Genomic DNA, 19,690 nt, shown 5'->3' on the forward strand with positions numbered 1-19,690 from the left:
TGGTGTGTTAAAACACTTGTGCGTAATAAGAGACTTCATTTTTTTATTATAATAATTTTTTTTAATTAAAGTATCACTTATACATGTACCATGTACCATATTATATACATTATAAACAAATTCCATCCATCCATTAATTTAAAAAAAGAATAACTAAAAGTATATTGTAAGCAATGTAATACTTTATTTCACTGTTACGGAACAAGAAACAACAAACCATACATTGGAGAATAACAAGCTGTTGTAGTGACCTGAATGAACCCAAGTTTGATAGTTTTATTGTTTATGATCCTAACTGTGGTTGTGGTCCTTATTACGAAAATAATCTTCATTATTTATTTCATGTAAAAAATGAAGCAAATTTTGCTGCATGAACCCAAGTTTGATAGTTTTATTGTTTATGATCCGAACTGTAGTTGTGGTCATTATTACGAAGATAATCTTCATTATTTATTTCATGTGTAAAATTAAGCAAATTTTGCTTATCTGAATGCCTCTCCCAAACACGATTACAATGTATTGAAAGTGACATGAGAAATAGCATACGTTGTATAAATGACATTAAAGATAATTGTTGTTCTGTAAGTGTTTTATTACGCTATTATCTTTCATAACTACAGCTACGTTATTATTTACATCCAGCATAACAACATCGTAGTATCATATCGCAAAGCCAACTTTTAAAAAAAGATGACTCGGACAAAATCTCTAAATCGCCAAGAAGGTAGAATAAAACTGTGCACTGATTTCAAGATTTGTAAAAGTCGTTAAATGTGAATTACCATTACATATGTTGCCTTAATGTACTGTTTAAGGGACACGTAAGAACGAAATGAAGTGCATCTTCCGTGTGATAGCCACAACATTATCTCGGGCTGTCGGATATAAATCTGGTAAATGTGACGGCGTAACAGCTCGTTTGAATAAATTTGCTTTGTTTGTAGGGTGAATAACGTCGCACACGTAAATAGTCCAGTATATATTGATGGTCTGTAAATAATCTATCCTGGACCAGACAATCAGGTGATTGACATCGTGAGCATCGATCTATGCAACTGGAATACGATGACATGCATTTTGACTGAGTCTTTTTTTAATGTTGGCTTTGCTGTATGATACTGCGATGTTTTTGTGCTGGATGTAAATAATAACATAGCTGTAGTTACGAAAGATAATCGAGTGATAAAACACTTACAGAAAAATAATTATTTTTAATGTCAATTATACAATGTATGATATTTCTCACGTCACGTTCAACACATTGTAATTTGCATGTGTATCGTGTTCGGGAGAGGCGTTCAGATAACCCAAATTTGCTTGTTTGCCAATCCTTCCACTTTATGTTTTATCACATGCATCAACTCGTCGCCTCTTACAACAATAAGAAATCATCCAACGTTTTGACACCAACTAACCGCCTCCGTGGTCTAATGGTAGAGCGTCCGCCCGGAGAGCGGAAGGTCCGGGGTTCGATCCCCGGCCGCGTCATACCAACAGACGTTAAAAGATGGTACTTGTTGTTACCCTGTCTGGCGCTCGGCATTAAGGGGCTAAAACAAGGACTGGTCGGCTCGGAGTCAGTATACTGTGTCTGAGTGGGGTATTCATGTTAAACTGCGGCATGGTATCTCAGTGAGCTAGCACTATAAATCGGCATCAGTCCGGACTAGTACAAGCAGCCACACAAACACACACACACGTACATGCACGTCGCTATATAAGTGCAATAATCTTGGACGCGACGTTAAACCCCATTTCACCTCACCTCACCTTTGACACCAACTTATGGTTTATTGCATTTGGGGACGTTTCGATGTAGATTCTAACACCGTTATCAAGCTGGAGTGATAACAAGTATGGGCTGACGAAAACCAATTGTAACCCAAATCTTCAAGGGGTCTTTGAACAGAATTTTTCCGTGCATACTTCATATTCTACCAGGTACATGCTTCTGATCTTTAACACGGGTTTATCGATGGCTTCCAAAAGGGACGATGTCGCACTAGTTTGGAGATCCTCATAGATCACGTGTGCACATACACAATGTCAATGCTCACTTAGACAGAATGATAAGGATCTATTCCATCTGCACAAATATGTCCATGCTCACTCACTTTCTCAAACATCAGAAGTTCATACAATTTACAAAGCATATAGCTTTGAGCATCATACCCTGTATGGAGTGACGGGGTTAATGGGTGGCTGAGTCGTCTAAGGCGCTGCGATTCGCTGTGCAGATTCCCAATTCGGATTCGATTCGAATCCCGGTTCGCACCGATTATCACTTCGGGATTTCCTCCCATTATAAGCTGACACACCGCGATATACCTGGGATACTGTTAAAATCGGCGTTAAACCCAACTCACTCACTCACTCACTGTATGGAGTGGCGCTTCCTGCAGGTTCTTTAGTTCAGCAGTGTGCGCATCAATGGGTGAGTGAGTATGGTTTTAGGCCGCTTTTAGCAATATTCCAGCAATATCACGGCGGGGGACTCCAGAAATGGGCTTCACATATTGTACCCATGTCGGGAATCGAACTCGGGTCTTCGGCGTGACGAGCGAACGCTTAAACCACAAGGCTACCCGACCGCCCCAAACAAAAAAAGGTGATTACGTCATATGTGCCTAATTCCGAGGACACCGACTGCCTCTTTAAAAATATAAACACACATCTGCCATATTTAATCGTATTCTTCGTCATCGAAATCCATAGTCTGATTGATTTTGGATAATTTAGATAGTTAGTATGATACGGAAACAGTTGGCGAAGATTTTCAATATTAAAACCTTCGCCTCTGACGCCATGCCCTGCGGGCGTGTTACAGAAGCCTCATGTCGGTCAAAGTGACTGCGTATGCTTCAGTGCGTGTTAAATACGTGAGACTGGAACGGGTGGAATATTGCTCGAGGGAAGGGAAGGGAAGGGAAGGATGGGAAGGTGACGGAAGGGATGGGATGGGTCGGGAAGGGAAGGGAAGGGAAGGGAAGGGAAGGGAAGGGAAGGGATGGGAAGGGAAGGGAAGGGAAGGGAAGGGATGGGATGGGATGGGATGGGATGGGATGGGATGGGAAGGGAAGGGATGGGATGGGATGGGATGGGATGGGAAGGGATGGGATGGGATGGGATGGTATGGGAAGGGAAGGGATGGGAAGGGATGGGATGCGAAGGGAAGGGAAGGGAAGGGATGGGATTGGATGGGATGGGAAGGGATGGGAAGGGAAGGAAGGGATGGGAAGGGAAGGGATGGGATGGGATGGGATGGGATGGGATGGGATGGGATGGGAAGGGATCGAAAGGGAAGGGAAGGGATGGGATGGGAAGGGAAGGGATAGGATGGAAAGGCAAGGGAAGGGAAGGGAAGGGATGGAAAGGGAAGGGAAGGGATGGAAAGGGATGGGAAGGGAAGGGATGGGAAGGGAAGGGAAGGGAAGGGAAGGGAAGGGAAGGGATGGGAAGGGATGGGATGGGAAGGGATGGGATGGGAAGGGAAGGGAAGGGATGGGATGGGATGGGAAGGGAAGGGATGGGAAGGGATGGGAAGGGAAGGGAAGGGAAGGGATGGGATGGGATGGGATGGGATGGGAAGGGATCGAAAGGGAAGGGAAGGGAAGGGATAGGAAGGGAAGGGAAGGGAAGGGATGGGAAGGGATGGGAAGGGAAGGGATGGGAAGGGAAGAGAAGGTAAAGGAAGGAAAGGGAAGGGAAGGGAAGGGATGGGATGGGTAGGGAAGGGAAAGGAAGGGAAGGGAAGGAAGGGAAGGGAAGGGAAGGGAAGGGAAGGGAAGGGATGGGATGGGAAGGGATGGGAAGGGAAGGGATGGGAAGGGAAGGGAAGGGAAGGGAAGGGAAGGAAGGGTGGGAGGGGAAGGGATGGGAAGGGAAGGGATGGGAAGGGAAGGAAGGGAAGGGAAGGAAGGGAAGGGATGGGAAGGGATGGGAAGGGAAGGGAAGGAAGGGAAGGGAAGGGAAGGAAGGGAAGGGAAGGGAAGGGATGGGAAGGGAAGGGATGGGAAGGGAAGGGAAGGAAGGGTGGGAAGGGAAGGGATGGGAAGGGAAGGGATGGGAAGGGAAGGAAGGGAAGGGAAGGAAGGGAAGGGATGGGAAGGGATGGGAAGGGAAGGGAAGGAAGGGAAGGGAAGGGAAGAGAAGGGATGGGAAGGGAAGGGATGGGAAGGGAAGGGATGGGAAGGGAAGGGAAGGGAAGGAAGGGAAGGGAAGGGAAGGGAAGGGATGGGAAGGGAAGGGATAAGAAGGGAAGGGAAGGGAAGGAGGGGAAGGGAAGGAAGGGAAGGGAAGGGATGGGAAGGGAAGGGAAGGGAAGGGAAGGGAAGGCTGACTCTTGGGAAGTTGAACTACCCGACCGCCGTGTGCATCATTGCAATGTGGAGTAATGTCATACATATTCCACTAACAGTTTCGTGAATTTTATTTGAAATAAACAATAAAAAATTCATCCTGTTCTTTATAGTTTGACATTCGCTCTTTGAGGCCATATACCTTGCATTATAGAGAACACGCGAGTGAGTATGGTTATACACTGCTTTTAGAAATATTCCAGCAATATCAAGACGGGGACACCAGAAATGGACTTCACGCATTCCACCCATGTGGGGATTCGAATTGGAGCTTTTCGAGAAATAGAAAACGGTGAAGGGAGTTCAAAATTTGAGCATCACGTTCAAATAGCTATATGCGCTATACTGTGTGCGGAGCGCTGTAGTGGAGTTCCGTGTAGTGTGTGGAGTTAAACAGCGAAACGACTGTGAATTTGGAAAATACTCGTTTCTGATTGGTCAATCATATATTTCAAATTAGAGTAACCATATTTGATTAAGACTGTTGGTGTGACCAGAGACCATATAATCTATTATATCACCACGGGATCTAATACTCATATACAAGTTTAGTTAAAACAATATTTTATTTCCTTGAAAACCCGAGCCCCGTTCCACAAAGGGGTCTCAGCGCTACACTTGTCGTAAGTGTATGTTAAAGTATGGGGGTTACGATCGTCTTATTATGGAATACTGTAAGGGACATTCTCGCGATCTCGACCTTTGGAAACGATGTAAATATGCCCCAAACACGAGAATGCGAGATCGCGAGAATGTCCCTTACAGTATTCCATATCTTATCCCTAAGATCGCTTTATGGAACGGGCCCTGGATTGGTGAACAGGCATAATACCTATCTGAAGACCTCTCCAGTACACTTATGATCGATACAATTTTCAGAACAACTCGATATTGACATTCAAGTATTTAACATACATATGTAAATTAGTACATATTCTATTGGACTAAGTTAGTAAAACATAACTTTTACACAACATAATCGTCTTTGTAATTTAAAAAAAAATAATACTGAAGCGATTTGCACTATATATTTGGATTTTAGTAATGGAACGCCATGCATTTAATATATAGTTTGGGTTTTCATGCATGTGTTTAACACTAGAACCCCCTGCAATGTGTGGAAGCCATAAACACACCTTTGTGAATTTGGTTTAAACATATCTATATTTCATAAATGAAATCTGTATATGTAAACAAGCAAAACATTGCTAATATAATTAGCGTACCGGGTAAACAGAAATGATACCTTCATTTGCAGTCTGATCTGTCTGATACATGTCGATTAAATTTATGTACGTTTAATTCGCTTCAGCTGAGCCTGTGTGTGTTTCATTGTGTATTTCCTGCGCGTAGTTTTGAACTAATGTACTAGTAGCATTCAATAACTGAGCATTGTGTGGAATTCAGTAGTGCATGCAGTGTCTATGATTGTTTAGGGATCAATATGCTCCAACATTACCTATTTACACTTTATGTTTCGAATAAGTTGTTGGAATGTTTAACCACTTGTTACGGCACAATGACGTCAGAATAACACGTGTCAGTCAAGAAGAGTTAACAGGTACTTTGCAAGTGTATATCCCTGACACAGCCCTGATACATTCCCACCAAAACTCTGACATAACCCTGACATCAGACAAAGAGAAATCCTCCATGCACGCTTGTGTGAGCATTGACGATAAACTGACTAATTTCGATAATGGCATATTGACTAAAATATGTTTAAAGTTCCGATTTGATATGCAACCATTATTCAAGGATAACATTCTGTGAGAAGGTGTATTTCAACGTCAGCTGGAACGTGTCACGCTGTATCACTTGTGAAATGAATCTAAAATAGACGTGTAAGGTCGTATCGATATGTACAAAATCGACGAAAATTACAAAAAATGTTTGAAAAAAGCGCCTGGACGTCTGTGACAAGGCTGATAGCCAGGTACATTGTATACTACAGCCAATGACAAGCTAGTACATCCCATAGCTTCACACATCATCATCTTGTTTGTCGAAATATATGTTTGTCAGAGGGGTCTATGATGTCGCTACCGGATTTGCACCCCTTTTTCGCGACAGGATCCGCTTAAAATGAGCTGGGGAATATCAGAGCCGCCCCAATTATGACCTTTGGTCTATCAGCTGGCTGTGTTACCCAAAGTCAACCCCCAGTCCAACAAGCTGTTAAAGACCATACACCCATACTTCACACATTGTACCCATGTCGGGAATCGAATCCGGATCTTCGGTGTGACGAGCGAACACTTTAACCACCAGACTACCCGACCTCCCCTCCAAGCTGTGGAAATATAATTTATGAAAAAAGTGAAATATTTCTTGAGAACTGAGATGAAGTGGCGTCCAGAGAGATGACGTCAATGTTGAATGTTCGGAGCAGAAACATTGACACACTCAGTACACTGACATATACATTTACATATTGTACACAGATGCGACAAAATCCTTTCCGTTGTCAAAAGATGTCACTAATGAAAGCAGAGTCGATTGTACGATTCCGACTGTATCACAAGCGTGTGTTTTTGAGTCACTATCAAATAGCCGCGACAACATGTGTTCGCAAAATGGTAAGCGTGTCCTGTCCCACTGGTGACACCATCACAAACACATGCAAAGGCAAGTCAAGTCCTTACCTGAAAAAAACCCCACGGGAACATATGATACAAGTCTTCAGTGTTGAAACAATGACCAAACAGCGTTTGCACAAGAGTCATATGACTTTGTACAATCGACTCTGCTTTATGCAGAGATTTCTAAAGGACTTTGTCGCTTAATTTATTTGAAATCTTCGTTGAAAGAGCGTGCTCTATTGTACCTTAAACGTCGTAAAATGTAGGCCCTTATCAATTCTATTTTCTAGAAAAATATTTGATTATACTTCCTGACCTTTTATTGAATAATATTAAACTAGCTTTTTTTTTATTTACTTAAACATCTTGGGGTAACCATTCGGAGTGGCTGTCGAGAGACAATGGATATCAACGATATTGCTTTCTAAAGATAGCCCAATGACTATTTGTTTTCGAAGTTCAAAGTATCGCTGGCAAAGAGATGGTCTTCAAATATTGTATATCTTTTGGCAAATTTACATCCTGATGCGCTTCGGTATAGCTGAACATCCGTTAGAGGCGTCAGTCATTCAAACTTATACAACATTATATGATGAAACTGGTTATACATCTATGTTATCGTCGATAATATCACAACATGTGTCTGTTTTGTCACATCTATAAGACCTAACTACACTGAATGTATCTACCATATGATACTAGATCATCCAACATACTCCAGAATACGACGCTTTGTCGTACTGAATAATTATTAAACAAAATCATTTTTGCCTTCTGCTGATTTCGGAGAGTCAATATCTTTGTACGAATCTTTCACAGAATTTAGAAAATCACAATATGTTGCTAAATGTAATGTGCATAGATTTTTTAAATCATTAGGTAATAGATTTAATCAAATTATTCACTGTAAATTGAGACTGGGCTGTAGCGACGAACGCAAGGGTAAACGAACACGGGTTTTACAGATATATTCACGATGAGCCAACTTGCAGTTGTGGTCATGATAACAAAGACAATTTTCGATTTTGTGATATTACACATGATCTTTAATATGATGGTTATATATAATATGTTGTTTGGAAATACTAATCTACAAGATGGTCGTAATGTTAAGGTTATTGAATCTGTACACAGCTACATTACCACCACAAACAGATTTTGATATCTATCTATCTATCTATCTATCTATTTATCTATCTATCTATCTATCTATCATCCTCAATCAATCCATCCATCATCCATCCATCCATCATGCATCCATCCATCCATCCATCCATCCATTCATCCATCCATCTATCCATTCATCCATCCATCAATTATCCATCCATCATCCATCCATTATCCATCCATCATCCATCCATCATCCATCATCCATCCATCATCCATCATCCTCAATCCATCCATCCATCATCCATCATCCATCCAGCCATCCATTATCCATCCATCCATCCACCCATCCACCCATCCATCTATCCATTCATCCATCCATTATCCATCCATCCATCCACCCACCCACCCATCTATCCATCAGTCCATCCATCCATCCACCCATCTATCCATCATCCATCCATCCATCCATCCATCGATCTATATGATACAGATGCGGCGGCTTCACTGATCCTTTCTGTTTCTTCTTGAGGTCGGTAAGTCAGTGGTATAGAATTGGCTATTTCACAATTATTGAGCGATATTCTTATGCCTTTAACTTCAGTTAAACGTCTGGACAAAATTCCCGCAGAGCAACGAGGAGGGGAGGAGCATATGTTTCCATGGAGATGCCTACTTCCTGTCTAAATGTCTGATCCTCACATTTCATGAAGATGATATTTATGTAGTCCATTGTTTTACATATTTTTTTCTCACTTTTTGTATCAAGAAATGATTCTGTTGGCAGAATGGAAACTGGTTCTTTTCTGGGATTGTATGTGTGCGATTCAAAATTCAAAATTATGCATGCATGTATGTATGTATGTATGAATGTATGTATGTATGTATGTATGTATGTATGTATGTATGTATGTATGTATGTATGTATGTATGTATGTGTGTGTGTGTGTGTGTGTGTGTGTGTGTGTTTGTGTGCGTGCGTGCGTGCGTGCGTGCGTGCGTATGCATGCATGTATGTATGTATGTATGTATGTATGTATGTATGTATGTATGTATGTATGTATGTATGTATGTATGTATGTATGTATGTAGGTATGTGTGTGTGTGTGTGTGTGTGTGTGTGTTTGTGTGTGTGTGTGCGTGCGTGCGTGCGTGCGTGCGTGCGTGCGTGCTTGCGTGCGTGTGTATGCATGTATGTATGCATATATGTATATATGTGTATGGATGCGCCGGTATATGTATGTGTGTATTTATTTATTATTCATGTATTATTTATATTGTATATCTGTGCACGGTGATATTTGCAAACAGTAGGTACAGTGATCTACATTTATTATTCCATGTACATATGGCTGTTATTAATTTTGAAATCATATATAATTTTCATCTAGGCTTTGCCTGTTCATCGATCCCACTGCTTTTCGGAAAACAATATTGTATAAATTACATACAAAGCAGCACCAACCCTCTTTGAAATAATGACGGTTATCTCCCCTTGATATGTTGATTCGAAAACCACAACGGCAAAAACACCTGGAAAGCGATTTAAATGTAATGAATTTTACAAAAGAATTGGTTTATAATATTGATATTCATATGAAAGACTCCGTTAAAATTCATGGTTTGCTTTGTTTAATTTTTGTTTTGTTTGAGCCGTTATGAAAGAAGACAAAAGACATCCAACAGCTGTATTGTTAGTGACATTACACAAACTCATTGATATTTGTATATGTTCTAAAGGCTCAAATGATCAATGTCATTGAGTAAATAATGTCGAAAACAATATAATATGTCAATTGACATTAATGATTCTCGGTTACTTGACAAGGCGTACTTTGCAGCCCTAGTCGGAGTTTTTTTCTGTTGTGAAAAGAATACGTTTGCTTTGTGCTGTGTGTTAGAATCGCATTCATAAAACAGTGGTATTTCAAACGGTCGCTTAGTGAAACTGAGAAAACAATATATTGATAAATATTAAAAAGGTAAATGTAACAACGAAAATAATTATTATATTGATTTAAAATATATGCAAACACTCTAACAGATTGTTCGCGTTTATGTGTTCTATAATTTTCTGCAACAGCTGGTTCAATATCGGCGGGACCGCAAAAGCTGAAGTAAATCATGTTATGTTTACATATTGAACAGATTAGTTTACATACTTTCAATATATTTAGTGCATATAGTTTGAAAACAAATTCTTCCATAGCAATTAAAATTTATGTACCAATTAACTAATGTACAAGCAGTTTCTTTAGGTGAGGTGAGGCCGCGGTTTAACATGAATACCCCACTCAGACACAGTATACTGAATCCTTGTTTTAGCCCCTTAACGCCGAGCGCCAGACAGAGTAACAACAAGTGCCATCTTTTAACGTCTTTTGGTATGACGCAGACGGGAATCGAACCCCGGACGTTGCGCTCTCCGGGCGGACGCTCTACCACTAGACCACGGAGGCTGTCACCATACTCATGCTGTCAGTCACCGGTTTGCCAGTTTGACGCAAAAGACGTTCATTCTCATATGATATTAAAGTCAACAATTATACGGTGAAATGTCATCATTTGCAAGAAATCCATTGCAATTTGAAATCACTCGTGCTGGCGAACAGTTGAGCGTATCCTACCTCAGCAGTGGCAGCCATCACAAGTACAGAAACAAGTCAATTATTCACCTGAAAAAGCACGGAAAGATATGGAAAAAGTCGAAATAGGTAATTGCAACTAAAATAACTGTTGTCAGTGATGCATCCAATTTGGAAATGTTCTCAACAAGACTCTTTTTAAAGCTTTTTGAAACTTTACTGAAACCTGGAATGTTGTAACTCGGAGAAAACAACGGTTGAGCAAGAGGTCGTATGACGCTTTTTGAAATCTTCGAAAAAAGAGTATTCGAAGTAGTGAAAAGTAGACACAATAGGCTGGAACTGCTGGAATATTGCTCGACATAATGGGGGATTTGAGTATTGAAGGCATCCCTCCTGTCATGCATTCAAACTCCGACTTATAATTGCTTTAATTTTTACTAGACATGTTTGAATTGATGCAGGCAAATTTGTCTCATGTTATTGAATATGGTTATATCGGGTCTTCCATCAGTTCGTTGTACACTGGAAAACAGAAAAGAAATGAAATGTTCCCTCATTTATCTGCAGGTGAAGTGTCCCAAATGTATTGATGACGACGACAATGTTCAGGCGACAAGTGTTAGGTGACATATGTTACATGATGTACACAAGTCCATGTGTAACGTGATTAGACATTTGCTCAATAAATTCAAGACTTGCATAGCGTGAGTCACCCTGCCGTGATTGATAACATTGATGGGAGTTGCTGTGTCGTAATATTCTCCCGTAGTGAGTCATGTTGTACCACAGTGACGTGACGTGATGTTGTACCGTAGTGAGTCATGTTGTACCACAGTGACGTGACGTGATGTTGTATCGTAGTGAGTCATGTTGTACCACAGTGACGTGACGTGATGTTGTACCGTAGTGAGTCATGTTGTACCACAGTGACGTGACGTGATGTTGTATCGTAGTGAGTCATGTTGTACCACAGTGACGTGACGTGATGTTGTACCGTAGAGAGTCATGTTGTACCACAGTGACGTGACGTGATGTTGTACCGTAGTGAGTCATGTTGTACCACAGTGACGTGACGTGGCGTTGTACCGTAGTGAGTCATGTTGTACCACAGTGACGTGACGTGACGTGACGTGATGTTCTCCCGTAGAGAGTCATGTTGTACCACAGTGACGTGACGTGACGTGATGTTCTCCCGTAGAGAGTCATGTTGTACCACAGTGACGTGACGTGACGTGATGTTCTCCCATAGAGAGTCATGTTGTACCACAGTGACGTGACGTGATGTTGTACCGTAGAGAGTCATGTTGTACCACAGTGACGTGACGTGATGTTCTCCCGTAGAGAGTCATGTTGTACCACAGTGACGTGACGTGACGTGATGTTCTCCCGTAGAGAGTCATGTTGTACCACAGTGACGTGACGTGACGTGATGTTCTCCCATAGAGAGTCATGTTGTACCACAGTGACGTGACGTGATGTTGTACCGTAGAGAGTCATGTTGTACCACAGTGACGTGACGTGATGTTGTACCGTAGTGACTCATGTTGTACCACAGTGACGTGACGTGATGTTGTACCGTAGTGAGTCATGTTGTACCACAGTGACGTGACGTGGCGTTGTACCGTAGTGAGTCATGTTGTACCACAGTGACGTGACGTGACGTGACGTGATGTTCTCCCGTAGAGAGTCATGTTGTACCACAGTGACGTGACGTGATGTTCTCCCGTAGAGAGTCATGTTGTACCACAGTGACGTGACGTGACGTGATGTTCTCCCGTAGAGAGTCATGTTGTACCACAGTGACGTGACGTGACGTGATGTTCTCCCATAGAGAGTCATGTTGTACCACAGTGACGTGACGTGATGTTGTACCGTAGTGAGTCATGTTGTACCACAGTGACGTGACGTGATGTTGTACCGTAGTGAGTCATGTTGTACCACAGTGACGTGACGTGATGTTGTACCGTAGAGAGTCATGTTGTACCACAGTGACGTGACGTGATGTTCTCCCGTAGAGAGTCATGTTGTTGTTGAAGTGCCGTGATATTGTAGGTAGTTGGTCATGTTGAGATGTCGTGATGTGGTACTGTAGGGGGCCATGTTGTTGAAAATGTAAACATATTGCAAAATACGCAACTGTTGACGGTATCTTAGACACCATACCTCTGAACATACAGACATTTGTCGCACTTTTTCAAACGTGGTACTGGTCACGTGGCTGCACATGCCTTGCTTACTCCAGGATTCATTGAATCTATTCCTTGTTACACAAAACTACCAAGCCAGATATTACTCACTGATTGTTGGACATAATCAGATTTAACAACAGTTCTTTATTTTTTGTTAATTCATAAAAAACAAATTCCGTGTTTTCGTTTTCCCGTCAGTTTACATCTACAGTAAACTACGGTTATACCGAACACAATAGGACCGGTAATTTTAGTTCGTTATAACTGTAGTTTGTTATAAGCATACATACAGTATATATACAACAAATGGCCGGGACTACAATTAAGTTCGTTATATCGGTAAGTTCGTAATACGCATGTTCGTTATAAACTTAGTTTACTGTATATACCTTGTACCATGAATCCTCAGGTTAGGTTTCAAGTGACAATGTCATGATGTTCTTACAGTTGGTAAAGAGGTTCTTTGTCTGGTAGCAATCCCTTCATGTTAATTTCTCTATGTTACTGGGGCCACGGGTGGCCCAGTCGTCTAAGGCGCCGCGATTCGCTGTGCAGAGTTGCGTCCCTTGGGCACGCCAGAAACCTTCGATTGTGGGTTAGAGTCCCGGTGCGCCCCGATTATGTTTCTAGGTTTGTCAGCACCATACCCGTGCTCGTGGGTTTCACCGAAGTGGTAAACGTCTGAGACCTGCATCACTTCGGGCTTCCCTCCCACATTAAGCTGACACGCCGCAATGCAACTGGAATACTGTTGAAAGCGGCGTTAAACCCAACTCACTCACTCTATGTTACTTTCAGATGAGTGAGACTGTGAGGTTTCATGTCGCCTTTAGAAACCGTCCAGCTATATAATGACGGGGGACACAAAAATGAATGGGATTTAAGCACTGTGTGCCAACTGTACAAATGCGAGGGATCGAACTTGGGCCTTCGGTGTGACGGCTGAAGGCTTTAATGATTTACCAGTCACTCCGTTTTCGGATGAATTGACTATGAGGCACGTGTTATATCCATAACATTAGACCTCAGCAGTTCTGTCTCAAGTACGTACTTATTTCAAACAGCCAAAACGTCATCTATGATTTATCGCTGACAAACAATCTATGATGAATATGGATTATACATATCTAGTCTATGCATGTCTCAAGGATTTATAGACATCTAGGCCTTCTGTGCAAGTCCATGACAAAACACATGCCTACTTAGTGTACTGGCCACGGGAGCAAGTTTCCGTTCAAACAACTAGATTAACCTTCATCTGAACTTGTGTGTGTGTTTCAGAAATAAGTATGATATTAATCAACGTCATTTAGGCCTCCCAACAGCGCCGTAACACCTGTTATTGATTATCCTGCGTTTCACGGCCCTTTGATAACACACACTCTATACGTACAGGTCGATACTATGAAGTCCGGGGGTTGACTGAGTGTTGATTTCAGTGCTGCCACTCAAGCATTTAACGTTTCATAATCAAATCAACATTTAGACTTTGAATTTTTGTTTCGATTGTGCACAAATGCGTGATGTCACATGTAATACTCTTCACGCCCAGTGTCCATGAAAATACAATTGATTGAGAAATATCAGTTTTTCAATCAAACAATAATTTTATTTAAATTCCCCAAGTTTCATCAAAAGCTCAGTTGCATTTATATACGCTGAATCAACTACAAAAGAAATGTTTGGACCGAGATATTAAAACTGCTCCCCACTGTATTGAAAAACGAACATGTTTCTTAAGCGTTAGTCTCTATTTATTAGGAGCAGAATCCCTGCACTTGTACACAGTACGCGTAATTCAAAATTAACATACATTTTTTATTAGTTTAAAAAAATCAGTTAATGCACTATCGTGACACTGGATGTTCTTAGATTACCGATCGCTTGATTGTCTGGTTTGGCCGCCGTCGCATCACAAGTGTACATATGTGTGGCGCCAGGCAATACATACATGTACTTACTTTTTTGTGTAAATTGTGTGAATGGCGGGTGCTACCGGTAGGGCAGGCCATGCTAACTCTTTTCACCAACGCCTGTTGTCATCACTGATTTTCAGTAGCCCAATTCATATACTTTTCACCGCTATGTTTCCCTTCACGCCAGATCGCCTCCGTGGTCTAGTGGTAGAGCGTCCGCCCAGAGAGCGGAAGGTCGGGGGTTCGATCCCCGGCCGCGTCATACCAAAAGACGTTAAAAGATGGTACTTGTTGTTACCCTGTCTGGCGCTCGGCATTAAACAAGGACTGGTCGGCTCGGAGACAGTATACTGTGTCTGAGTGGGGTATTCATGTTAAACTGCAGCATGGTATTTCAGTCAGCTAGCACTATAAATCGGCATCAGTCCGGACTAGTACAAGCAGCCACACAAACACACACACGTACATGCACGTCGCTATATAAATAAGTGCAATAATCTTGGACGCGACGTTAAACCCCATTTCACCTCACCTCACCTTCACGCCAAATGGAATCTGTTTTGGCGGATATAGACCTGATATTCTCTTTGCATATTTACATAATTGCGTGAATCGGTGGTATTCCTTAACATAAATGCCTTAACCTTTTTAAACCATGTGATTAATATATTTTCATGTTTATATATAGATTGAGAAGACACACCGTGTGCTCGAATTCAACATTCGCCATGATTATGCTTCCATGCCGTTACTCGTGGGTTTCCCACCAAAGTGGCAAACGTCTCACCTGCATTTTTATCCTGGTTTTCTCCAACATGAAACTGACACGCCATGATATAACTGAAATACTGTTCAAAGCGGTCTCAAACCACACTCTCACACACACTCACTCACACATTCCTGTTATTTCTGTCATTTTTTCTAACCATTCGTGTTATAAAATAATAATAAGTCCATTCATACTGCGCCAGATTCCATTCACCGAGTTAATGCTCATGGCGCTACAGAGTTTTAGCAAGTAATGCTAATGAAAGGGGAGTAGAGTTGACAGTGTTGTGTGAAAAGGTGTGTTTTCAGATGAGCCTTAAAGGATGAAAGCGATGGCGACAGCTTAAGATCAGATGGTAGTTTGTTCCTTAGCGAGGAAGCGCAGATCTGGAAAGATCTCTGACCAAAGGTTTTGAGATGAGTTTCCCGGACTTGTAACATGTGGTTATTCTGAGAACGGAGAGATCTGGAAGGCTTGTATTTAGGCAGTAGTTCGGTGAGATAAAATGGGGCTGTTTCCATGTAGCATTTGTAGGCAAAGGTTAGAATTTTGAATTCAATTCTGGCTTTGAGAGGTAGAATAGTACAGATCACCCTCTGTAGCGGCCTGATCCGTATTTAAAGCTGGAACGTCAGTTCACTGTGCTGCGTCCCCTGGTCGTGGCTCGAATACTGACATCATTCCTGCATTATCAGCACAATACAGCTTAAAGTGAAGACATTTGACTTTCCCAACAACAGTAAGATGATACACCATTATATTGGGCTAAAAATGGCGTAAAAGCAATTTTACTCACGTACTCAATCATTATATTCCCGAAACACCGTCCAAAAACGTCATTAATCAAGCTGAATCACACAAACCCATTCTATTCAGCGTTTATAGACAGAAGGCATTGGGGATATATTCTGCTTTTGGTTCTGTGCAAGGATTGTACAAAAAAACGCAATTTGCGATGTTGAAGAATGGCATGGTAACATGTGAAGCGGGCCGGAACATATCTTAGCAGCCAGGGTGTACTGAATTGCCGAGAACAAGAATCATACGGCCAAATCATGAAAAGCGAGAGTCCTTCAATACAGGATATCGTGGTCGCAAACACAATGGTTCTAGATCTGAGAAGCGAGAGTCCAGCAACACAGGATCTCATGGTCGCCCACACCGTGGTTCTAGATCTGAGCAGCGAGAGTCCATCAACAGAGGATCTCATGGTCGCCCACACCGTGGTTCTAGATCTGTTAAGCGAGAGTCCAGCAAAACAGGATCTCATTGTCGCCAACACCGTGGTTCTAGATCTGAGAAGCGAGAGTCCAGGAACACAGAATCTCATGGTCGCCCACACCGTTGTTCTAGATCTGAGAAGAGAGAGTCCAGCAACAGTGGATCTCATTGTCGCCAACACCGTGGTTCTAGATCTGAGAAGCGAGAGACCAGCAACACAGGATCTCATGGTCGCCCACACTGTGGTTCTAGATCTGAGAAGAGAGAGTCCAGCAACAGAGGATCTCATGGTCGCCCACACCGTGGTTCTAGATCTGAGAAGAGAGAGTCCAGCAACAGAGGATCTCATGGTCGCCCACACCGTGGTTCTAGATCTGAGAAGCGAGAGACCAGCAACACAAGATCTCATGGTCGCCCACACCGTGGTTCTAGATCTGAGAAGCGAGAGTCCATCAACAGAGGATCTCATGGTCGCCCACACCGTGGTTCTAGATCTGAGAAGAGAGAGACCGGAAACACAGCATCTCATGGTCGAACACACCATTGTTCTAGATGTGTGAAGCGAGAGTCCAGCAACACGGGATCTCATGGTCGCCCACACCGTGGTTCTAGATGTGTGAAGCGAGTGTCCGTCAACACAGGATCTCATGGTCGCACATATTTGTAAATTTTATTTCTTATTTTTTTAATAACTACTGTTATAAAATACCGAGCAATTGGTTTGGGGGAGTCCGACTGAAAGCCTGTTATTCGAGGTGTCAAAGAAACGCAGCCTTGACGATATTGCAACGTGCCATCACTTTTGCAAAAGAAACTTCTTTATTACAATTAGGAGCGACGTTTCGGTGTAGGTTCAATGATTAAGCAATCGTATATACATTAATATGTCGTTTAAGTAATCAGAAACAATCTTACAATCTGAGTACTGTTATTTGTTTTTATATTTTTCAATGTAACCAAGAGAATTCGTCAGAAATGCCAATAACTACCGTCGTCGTTATGTGTGATTTTGCGTCAGTCCTGGCGTCGCACAGGACGGGAAACATTTACGATTTCTGTTGACATTACCTGATCATTGTAATGTATATATTGGTTATTCCATAATTCTTGCTACGATACTCTTCCCCTGAATATTTTCAAACACGTATGTCAATGTATGCAACAGTTGCACGAATGGAGCTCTCAAAATTGGAGAAAATGCTACACAGTGTAAATGATATCTGAATTGTGCTTTGTTTACATTTCAAAATAGTACGGGTTTCCTAGCACAGCACTCCACACCTAATTTATTTTGCTTGATTTAATTGAGATAATTTGTTTTGATGACAAAGACCATTTATCATTTGATTCTCAAATGTACGCGGAATTCAGGGATGTATGTATGTCTGCTGAGTTTGAAATATACGTGATAAAATAGGCGTCTCATAACCGGCATACGTGGAACGTCATTTCGTGAACACTATCCAATACATGGATGTTGGAAAGTCCACTTGGGCCTTGTGTTTTGCGTAATTTCTAAAACATTCTAAACGATTCTAGGCTTTTCTGATGAAAAACAGATACCGTTGATCACTAATATGCTATTTGTTTAAATGCATTTCTTCCAGTAAATATCCGATATTTAGATTTTTAAACATACTGTAAATAACGCCATGAATGATTAAGTAATATGTAAAAAATGGCGTGATCTATGATGTACCTAATTTTCAGAGGTCATTATCAGTAATTCTGTTGGCCTAAAATCACAGAACAGGGGATTTCATACAGAATTCAAAACTGTGAAGTGTATCAGGGCCTAGAGTGCATGATTAAGCATAAGGTCATCGATATCTGTACAAGGGCCACGTTGTGCTTCATATAGTCATCGATATCTGTACAAGGGCCACATTGTGTTTCATATAGTCATCCATATCTGTACAAGGGCCACATTGTGTTTCATATAGTCATCCATATCTGTACAAGGGCTACGCTGTGCTTCATAAAGTCATCGATATCTGTACAAGGGACACGTTGTACTTCATATAGTCGTCCCTATCTGTACAAGCGCCACGTTGTGCTTCATAATAGTCATCACTATCTGTACAACGGCCTCGTTGTGCTTCATATAGTCATCGGTATCTGCACAAGCGCCACGTTGTGCTTCATAATAGTCATCACTATCTGTACAACGGCCTCGTTGTGCTTCATATAGTCATCGATATCTGCACAAGGGCCACATTGTGCTTCATATAGTCATCACTATCTGTACAAGGGCCACGTTGTGTTTCATATAGTCATCACTATCTGTACAAGGGCCACATTGTGCTTCATATAGTCGTCCCTATCTGTACAAGGGACACGCTGTGCTTCATATAGTCATCACTATCTGTACAACGGCCACGTTGTGCTTCATATAGTCATCCCTATCTGTACAAGGGACACGCTGTGCTTCATATAGTCATCACTATCTGTACAAGGGCCACGTTGTGCTTCATAAAGTTATCGTTATCTGCACAGGGGCCTGCACCATGAGCCATGTTAAGCTAAATATGTTCATCATGTCATGATCAAGGTCTACACAAAACAATGTTTCACCGCCTCCGTGGTCTAATGGTAGAGATACGCCCGGAGAGCGGAATATCGGGGGTTCGATGCGTCATACCAAACGAAGTTATAACATGGAACTTGTTGTTACCCTGTCTGGCGCTCGGCATGAAGGAGCTAAACAAGGACTGTCAATATAATGTGCTTGAGTAGGATATTCATGTGAAACTGCGACCTAGCATCTAAGTGCATGATATTAAAATATTTACCACCGCGGTTATGCGGCCGTCAAATCGGCTGTTTCAACCAGACGGGGTTTATCGTGATTTGATACGTCTGATTGACCAATCAAAATTGAGTATTTTCCAAATTTATGGCTAAATCATCAATATCTTCAGAAAGACCATGATATGCAACACATGATCACAACATCATGT

At 41.8% G+C, this 19,690-nt stretch overlaps 3 protein-coding genes across 3 annotated transcripts; all 3 read left to right on the plus strand.

Annotated features, from left to right (window-relative positions):
• Positions 1-3,057: 3,057 nt before the first annotated feature.
• On the plus strand, positions 3,058-3,729 carry LOC139458585 (spidroin-1-like). The gene has a single exon (XM_071240013.1). The coding sequence runs from the start codon at positions 3,058-3,060 to the stop codon at positions 3,727-3,729; it is 672 nt and encodes a 223-aa protein (XP_071096114.1).
• A 76-nt stretch (positions 3,730-3,805) lies between these two features.
• On the plus strand, positions 3,806-4,252 carry LOC139458586 (antho-RFamide neuropeptides type 2-like). Its single transcript, XM_071240014.1, has one exon. The coding sequence runs from the start codon at positions 3,806-3,808 to the stop codon at positions 4,250-4,252; it is 447 nt and encodes a 148-aa protein (XP_071096115.1).
• A 12,360-nt stretch (positions 4,253-16,612) lies between these two features.
• On the plus strand, positions 16,613-17,290 carry LOC139458587 (SUMO-specific isopeptidase USPL1-like). The gene has a single exon (XM_071240015.1). The coding sequence runs from the start codon at positions 16,613-16,615 to the stop codon at positions 17,288-17,290; it is 678 nt and encodes a 225-aa protein (XP_071096116.1).
• The last annotated feature ends 2,400 nt before the right edge of the window (positions 17,291-19,690 follow it).

Source organism: Haliotis cracherodii, unplaced genomic scaffold (genome assembly GCF_022045235.1).
Source record: "Haliotis cracherodii isolate W230 unplaced genomic scaffold, xgHalCrac1.p SCAF_13, whole genome shotgun sequence".
Lineage (NCBI taxonomy): Eukaryota > Metazoa > Mollusca > Gastropoda > Lepetellida > Haliotidae > Haliotis > Haliotis cracherodii.